Genomic DNA, 8,712 nt, shown 5'->3' with positions numbered 1-8,712 from the left:
TGGAATGTCATCATTATCATCAGGCTATAAATGACAACTAATAAGCCTAACATTTGTTTGCCATACCTGCTTTGGAGTGCACTTGAATTGTGGAGAATAATTCGCCAAGTTTGCGACTAAAACTTCTGACAATCATTTCAATAGACCATACAATCAAATCGATTTAAATTAAATTATGTAAACTGCAGTCACAGAAAGTATTATGTATTATGCTTGCAAACTAATGCTTTCGTAGGCTACATGTAGGGCTATCAATCAATCATTAATGACCACAGTCCATGGTGCTTTACCTTTGCTAAATTCTTCAACTGTCTAATTGTCAAGGAGCACTCAATTGTTTCCAAAGATGTTCAAATGTGTTCCCGAATGTAACACTCCCTATCAAACATGTAAAAAATTGCACCTTAATTGCCAACACAGCCGTCCCGATATTCACAATATAGCACAGCCTCTCTCTAGTGTGTTATTGCGAAGAGGAGGGCTTGTGAATAAGAATTTAATTGTCCCGTTTCCCAATATACAGTAATATGACAATACAACTTTGAACTGTATGTATTCTGTTATTCTTGGACCGGATTCCCTCCATCAGCGCGGAGGGCTACCAATATTTTTGTTCAGAGTTGTAGCTGAAAGGTCACAGCCCAAGACAACCTAAATCGGGGCGGCAGGTAGCCTGGAGGTTAGAGAGGCCGGCCAGCAATCGGAAGGTTGCTGGTTCGATCCCCACTCCAGGAGGGAGCCGGATGTGAGACTGGAGGGTTACTGGCATCATATCCAGGTGCCTACACCACTGCCGTTGTGCCCTTGAGTGTGCCACTTAACCCCTAACTGCTCCTGGGGTGCCGGAAATATGGCTGACCCTGACCCAGCGCTCTGTTCTCCCTGGGGGTGTGCAGTGCATGTGTGTTGTCTCGAGGGGTGCAAAAAATTACATTCTGAGAATTGATTGTCTACACAACTGAATGCCACAACTGAATTTATCATTGATCCCATTAGAGGTGCTACTGCATTGCAGCTGAAGGCCTAAATGATTTATTTAGCATTAAATGATTTATTTTGCCAATTTTATAATTTATACAATTGAATGAGGCCCAAGACAAGTTGTACATGCCAAAATGTAAAGTTAATCAAGACTTTACGCTGAATTGGCCAAATTGTAATTTAACATTTGTAATTTTCTAAATACCAAATTAATACTTGATACCAAATAAAATGCTGTTGTTGGGGTGTTTGTTTATTGATAAATGTATGAATGTAAGAATATATATACATACTTTTTTTTTTACACCCTAAAAGTACCATCTGGAGTCTGGCCAGACACCTATTGGTAGGTTCAGGGTTAAGTATACTTTTTTTTCACTTGAGATAATATATCCTTATATACATGTAGCCTATGTTTTTCAATAGTTTTCAGTGTCAACTACACAAATGACCATGAGCAGTTAAACATTACCTGAATACTGTTGAATCAACCATCATTCATAAAATACTGATAGCAAAAGATTTAGGGTTTTGAACCCTGCCAATAGTGTTGCTGGACTTAATGGAGCCTCTCCAGCGCACAGGGAAGATGGAGATTTTTCAGTAAAATATCAGATGAGAATAAGCGTATCTATGATATTCATATATCATATATGCATAAATCACAGACCCTTGTGCGGAAGGTGGTACGCAAGGACATGAGAATAGACCCCATAGACAGCTTTTCTAAAGACTACATGAAGGGGGATATTGCTTGGAAACCACTGTAAGGTAATAATGGCACCCTTTTCATTACTTTTACTGGAAACAAAAGAGGTGAAAGACAACACCCAACACAATTCACACCATGTCTACCCCTAGGCATTCACAAACATGACCCATGAATGGAGCTAATTCCTGTCTTACCCAGGAGAGATATCTGTTTTGATCTAGGACATGCTGTCTTTTATCTTCTTTCTCTGTTGGCCTTTCACAGGCTAACCTATTTATGTTGCTAGGTTTCCTTTTCAAGAGGAATGAGTCCACACCAGAAGACCTCTGAAAGTTGACAGTAATACCTGAATAAGAATATGTGAAAGTGCAAGTCACACAGGTGCTGTAAACAGCAGTGGTAGAAGGAGAGGGTCTGTGCCTTACCTTAGAAGCATTTTTTGTCAGAAGTATGATACATAGACACAGTACATGTGGAGCATGTGTTAATTACATATCAAAACAAATAGGGATCAGTATCTTTATTAGCTTGGCCTGTACACAATCTGTCTAATTAATACTTCTCCTCTCCTTGTGTCCTCTCACCCTACAGTACAGAACCTCTGGGTCAGGCATCAGATCACCCTACAGTACAGAACCTCTGGGTCAGGCATCAGATCACCCTACAGTACAGAACCTCTGGGTCAGGCATCAGATCACCCTACAGTACAGAACCTCTGGGTCAGGCATCAGATCACCCTACAGTACAGAACCTCTGGGTCAGGCATCAGATCACCCTACAGTACAGAACCTCTGGGTCAGGCTTCAGATCACCCTACAGTACAGAACCTCTGGGTCAGGCATCAGATCACCCTACAGTACAGAACCTCTGGGTCAGGCATCAGATCACCCTACAGTACAGAACCTCTGGGTCAGGCATCAGATCACCCTACAGTACAGTACCTCTGGGTCAGGCATCAGATCACACTACTGGCAGCTATTCAAGATCTTTATGTACCTTATCACCATCAACAAGCGTGTGTGTCTACAATAAACAGTGCCACACAGCTTCCTCTTGATCTAGACATTGAGGCTGTGCCCCAGACACAGACTGGGGACTAGGAGTGTGTGTGGTGTGTGTGTGTGTGTGTGTGTGTGTGTGTGTGTCTGTGTGTGTGTGTGTGTGTGTGTGTGTGTGTGTGTGTGTGTGTGTGTGTGTGTCTGTGTGTGTGTGTGGGGGGGGGGGGGGTCAGCATGGCCCTGAGTGCCAGGGCTTTGTGGGGTAAACACATGCCCAGTCAATACAGCTGGAGGAGTGTAGTTTATGTATGTATGTGTGTAAACATCACCTGCAGTGATACCAATCCCACTGGTGAAAACATTATAAAAGCACACAGGTGTAATGTGAGGTGTCAGCACACTTACTACAGTACAGGACACACCTCCAGTGAGTAGGTGAGCAATTGACCGAGATTGGGGCCAGTGAGAAACACAACTTTGGATTTCAACAACTTTAGTTTCCACCCTGACAGGTAAGCCAAGTTAAGAGTGTTGATTTATTATTCTGTGGCTGGACCATTATCATCCAGAGTGAAAACTCTACTTGGCACATCAATCATTTTGAAATGTACCTACTGTGAGGGTATAGTAAGCTTGCTGTGGTCCTATGACTTTTAGAATAAGTGATGCATACAGTCCTTTTAAATTGACATTCCACTAATGTTCTTATTGTTTCTAAAAAGCATTTGCTTTACAAAACAATGTAAGTGAAGAGTGACATGTCTGCCAGCAAATACGTAATATGTAATCAAAGTAATATGATTAGTTTGACTCCATTGCACACTTTGTATGCTAGTGCATATAGGGCTGGTCTCTGGTCTTGTACTTGTGGATCTTAGTGTTAAAAGGAAATGGTCTTGGGAGGGTGAAACAGTAATACATTTGAGTGATTTATTATAGGCACTCTCTTTCACAAAAGCGAAACAATTTCAGATTGTGTACCTCTAACTGTAGCTGTAAGTTATGTAACATGGGCATTTATCAGTGTAAATATGTAGTGTTTAGTATTTAATTGACTGAAACATCAAAATGTGATGAGGTGTAGTCATAACATTGTAATGAATCACACACGAAGATTACAAGGGTGGAAATTGTTGCTATGACCTGGGAATTGATTGTAGTACACAATGGACATGATATTCCTGATAGATCATTACACAAAATGTGCTTAGGAAAATACAGAACACTGCATTATTGTTGAGAGGATATTATTGACAGTGACAACTAATCCATACAATTCTAAATCCAAAGGAACTCCAAATCTAACATTTACTGTAAAGACAGCATCAAATCAAGTAAACCTTCTGAAAATATTGTAGCATTCTGTTTATTACATTACTGCTCTAATAGGGAAGAAGATATATACATATTTGCAGTGAAAGGCTTGGATTGAGACCAAATGAGAGAAGCCTGCAAACAAAACATGCAGTGTGATTATGGGATTTATTTGAGTGAAATATAAGACGTTTCAAAGCTTTGAGAGTAGGGAACAAAAGCACAAGCTCACTGGACTGGGGTCAGTTACCAGCACCACTCCACTCCTGGACCAGCAAAGTTATTGTTCTTTCTCATATAGAAGATTGAACTGCAAACATTGATTTTACAATTTGTACTCTCTTGCGGCTTTGCGGTAGGGTTGTCGTAATTAAGTACTACTTAAGCTACAAAGCTTTCGGGAAACTGACCCCTGATCATTTTGTACTTAACACTCCCTAACATGCGTGCCACCATCAAATTCATGCCTTGGCAAGAACAGATTTATTAAAAAAAATAATTTAATAATTGAGGATTAAAACTTGCAACTCATACATGACAACACGTAACTAGAGTAACACAGAAGAGTAAAGTGTATGTGCTTTAGTAATTTGTTTCACTGGAATTATGACATTTCTGTGAGAAACAAGGTCAGTGCAGTGGTACAGTAGGAGTTTGTGTTTGCTTCCCCTTTTGCATTTTACCTCCTTAATTTCTAGTAGTCTAAAATTGAAAAAGTTAATGTTAAACAACTTGTTGTCTCAAACATCCTATAGCGTGGTGCATGGAATGTCTTCATAGTTTGTAGAAATTTGTGAAGGGTAACAATTTCTTCTAAAGGACAATGATTTTCTCTTGGCAAGAGGGACATAAAAATAAAGTACTAAACAACCCATTAATCTTTTGCAATTTAGTTTTATCTATCCAATTCAAAATGTCCAAAAGCCTTTGGCAGAATCTAAATTTTTCATGTCAACTTTAAAGACAATCCCATATTAAATCATGTTTGATTTTCAGTGAGGGAAAAATTGCAAGGTTAGAGATTGACATGAAGGTTTCTCTGGAAAATATACAGTGCCCTCCGTAAGTATTATAAAGCATTATAAAGCATTATTATAAAACATTTTGACATTTTTAGCTCTGTACTCCAACAGTTTGGAGTTTAGAGTTCAGCTTTAATTCAATGTTTTTTTCTTCAGATTGGTTTCACCATTTAAAGTACAACATGTTTTAAACATACTCCCCCCTATTTCAGGGTTCCAAAAGTATTGGAGTATTGCTGCCTGAAGTCTGTAACCAATTGACTCCACCAGACGCTGGGTATATTCTCTGGTAATGCTCTACTAGGCCTGTATTGCAGAAAAATGACTTGGCCAGTCAAGAACTTTACTCTTTTTGTCCCTGGAAAAACTCTATAGTTGCTATGGCTTTATTTTTTATTTAAAATTCAAACTGTTGGAGTATAGAGCTAAAAGAAGACAGAATGCTTCCTCTTTCCAATATTCATGGTGGGCAACCCTAACAATTACCATATTTGAATGGACACATTTCAAAGATGTTGCAACAACATGCGTAACTTCCTCCATTGATTAAGTGTGATTAAGTTAATGAGTCTAGATAGTTCATATCCCAATCCATGTGCTATTTCGTAGGAATAGTTTGCAACATGGTTGCCTTTGAATGACTGTAATATTTTATTATTTTTACTGAACGTGCAATAATATAAAAACATATTGTTGTTTTCACTGACAGACCCCAGGATCTAGAAAATGTTTGAGTTCTTACGGAAGCGCATCCAGGACCACTTCCTTGACCGAAGCACTCACAGAAGCAGGCTAGTGACCAAAGATGGCCGCTGCAACATTGAATTTGGCAATGTGAAGTATAGCAACCAATTTGCCTTTCTTGTGGACTTCTGGACAACCTTTGTGGAGTTCCGCTGGCGCTTTGTGCTCTTCTTCTTCATAGCTTCCTTCACCTTGAGCTGGTTCATCTTCGGCTTACTATGGTTCTGGATCGCCCGGAACAATGGGGACCTGACATGGCAGAACCCTCCTGGTAACCATACCCGATGTGTGGACAATGTCTTCGGACTTACCACCGCCTTCCTCTACTCCCTGGAGACCCAAACTACAATAGGGTATGGTGGACGCGCCATTACCCCTCTCTGCCCTGGTGCTGTCGCCCTCATCATAATCCAGTCTCTTATAGGTGCCATTATTAACTGTTTCATGTGTGGAGTCATCCTGGCCAAGATCTCCCTCCCTAAGAAGAGGGCCAAGACCATCACTTTCAGTGAGACAGCTGTCATTTGTCCTAAGAATGGCTCCCTAAGCCTCTTCATCAGAGTGGCAAACTTACGGAAGACCCTAATGATTGGGAGCCAGATCTACGGCAAATTGCTGAGGACAACAATCACACCTGATGGTGAGACGATCATCATGGACCAGGTTAACATTGAGTTTATGGTGGATGCTGGGAAGGACAACCTCTTCTTTGTGTGTCCTCTCACGCTGTATCATGTGATTGACAAGACAAGCCCTTTCTTTGAGATGGCAGTAGACACGCTTCACAAGCAGGACTTTGAGCTGGTGGTCTTTCTGGACGGCACGGCCGAATCCACCAGCTCTACCTGCCAGGTGAGGACTTCTTTCATTCCCCAGGAGATAATGTGGGGCTACAACTTCCTGCCTATCATCTCCCGAAGCAAAGAGGGTAAGTACAGAGTGGACTTCTCCAACTTCTCTAAGGTGGTGCCTGTGGCCACTGCACACTGTGCCTACTGCTTCCACAATGTGAAGGGCCACCACCATCACTCCATGAATGGTATGGACAACCAGGGCTTTGAAGTGATTGACATCCTCGAACAACATCAATTCACCAAGATGTGAGCCTTGTAAGCCACTATATGGCCTTCAGGACACCAGGGTTTCCCTTTGAGGGCCTCAAAAAGGTGAAATGCTGAGGTCTGTGAGACAGCACAATTGTAGACAGCGCTTTGTGATGAAATAAGATGAAGTGAGAAACTCTAGCTACAATCTTGTAATAGGATGCAGATAAGAAGATCGTTCTATGTATAAGATCAGTCATAGTAACAGTTGCATGCAACTACACCTGTCACCTCTTCTTAGAAAAACAAATAAACTATTTGATGACCAATTTGGCTCTAAACAACATGGTAATGGCTTCTCTTTAAAATGTAAAAAAAAAGAACAGTAAAACACTTCACATTTGCTGGCCCAAGGGAAATCCAAATGTATTATTTGGCTGAGAATGAAGTGTAGGGGTTGGACCTGACCTCCAGATTTGTACATAAAGTTTACTCATTGTCTTACGACAGAAACAGTAGCGCGACTCTACGTTCCACACTGATGTTCAGGTGACACAGGTCATGTTAAAATGATGACACCTGTCGTAAGACAATGAAGGTTTACTGAGAAGCAGGAAGAGAATAGAACACTGTTATTCCTGTTATTCCTGAAGCTTTACCTCACAATTACTCAAAGAACCAGTGTGAAATGTTATTGACATGGATGAGAAATATATAAGAGTGGCTGTTTAGTAATTCATGTTATGTGAGGAAAAGCCTTGACCGAAACCATCAGGGGATTTGTGATATAACTTAAGTTCTTTTTAATGAAATATTCAGAGACTGAAGCACTAACAAAAGGTTTGGCTTATAGATGCTTGTCTTCTTAAATGATGGCTGATTTTTCTCTCCACTGACATTGTCAAGAGTAAAGCACTGTAATTATGGATCAGACAGCAATTACTTAAATATGATAATTAATCAATATTCTTTATAAGTAGTGTTGTATTATATCTTAGGGGAAAACATGAAATAAAGGATATTTTTGCATTCAAATTAAATGCAATTTGTGATTCTTCTCTGTTAAAATCAGGCCCGCAGAGCTACAGATGAAAATATAATTTAAAAGGTCTGAACAACAAAAGACAAGTGCCACCCCTATTACAGTTCTTCATCCACAAACAAAGTGAAGTTGTGACAGCAAACAAACAGCCAGACTTCAGAGCTTAATTGATTGAAAGGTGGCAGCTGTTGATGCACGTCATCTGCCTGCAGGTATTAAAGGGGCAATCTGGGATTCAAACAATAATAAAGCATACTCCCCGCCACCATCGTAAACAGCTGAGGGATGGAAATGGAAAAATGTAACCACACTCAAATACATACTTGGAGCTATGGATGCAAGAACTGACCATCCATGAGATGAACATAATAGTTCTAAGCATGTTTTAAAGCTATACAGTGTTTGTTAACAATTACATTGTTTAAAAAGAGTGTAAACAAGCTATATGTTGCATTCTGATGGGGCAAAACAGTTGAACTAAACTCATGAGGCATTTATAAGTTAGTTCTTCAAGAATCAATAGCTATATATCAATAATTAACCCTTTAAAATAAAACTGATTATTTTTCTGTAGAGTAGTGGCAGAGTGTGTGTTTGTATGTTTGTGTGTACAGTAGGTGTGTGTGTGTGAGTGAGTGAGTGAGTGAGTGAGTGAGTGAGTGAGTGAGTGAGTGAGTAAGTGTGCGTGTGTGTGTGTGTGTGTGTGTGTGTGTGTGTGTGTGTGTGTGTGTAATATGTATGTATCTACATGTATGTACAGTATGTATGTACAGAATTTATATTTGAGTGTGTGTAAGTTATAGACTATGTGATGTGGGCCTATAACATTAATAAACATTATACTTTATACAAATGA

The 8,712-nt window shown here is 40.0% G+C and overlaps 1 protein-coding gene across 5 annotated transcripts; it reads left to right on the top strand.

The window, feature by feature from the left end:
* Positions 1–3,090: 3,090 nt before the first annotated feature.
* LOC310822859 (ATP-sensitive inward rectifier potassium channel 1-like) lies at positions 3,091–8,712 on the top strand. Of its 5 annotated transcripts, XM_083695399.1 has the most exons (4): positions 3,091–3,203; positions 5,002–5,067; positions 5,240–5,316; positions 5,737–8,712. In XM_083695399.1, exon 4 carries the CDS (start codon positions 5,754–5,756, stop codon positions 6,873–6,875), a length of 1,122 nt encoding a protein of 373 aa, XP_083551525.1. In that variant the 5' UTR covers positions 3,091–3,203; positions 5,002–5,067; positions 5,240–5,316; positions 5,737–5,753; the 3' UTR covers positions 6,876–8,712. The 5 variants fall into 5 exon arrangements, with proteins under 5 accessions (XP_083551525.1, XP_083551528.1, XP_083551526.1 ...); XM_083695402.1 differs by lacking the exon at positions 5,240–5,316; XM_083695401.1 differs by lacking the exon at positions 5,002–5,067 and having other exon boundaries at positions 3,092–3,203.

Source organism: Argentina silus (genome assembly GCF_951799395.1).
Source record: "Argentina silus genome assembly, chromosome: X".
Classification (NCBI taxonomy): Eukaryota; Metazoa; Chordata; class Actinopteri; order Argentiniformes; family Argentinidae; genus Argentina; species Argentina silus.
Note: the sequence above shows the minus strand (reverse complement) of the source record. Positions and strands in the feature narration are given on the sequence as shown.

Bases quoted from the DNA above. Each gene is read 5' to 3' on its own strand.
- LOC310822859 (XM_083695400.1), top strand. From the start codon at position 5,754: ATGTTTGAGTTCTTACGGAAGCGCATCCAGGACCACTTCCTTGACCGA.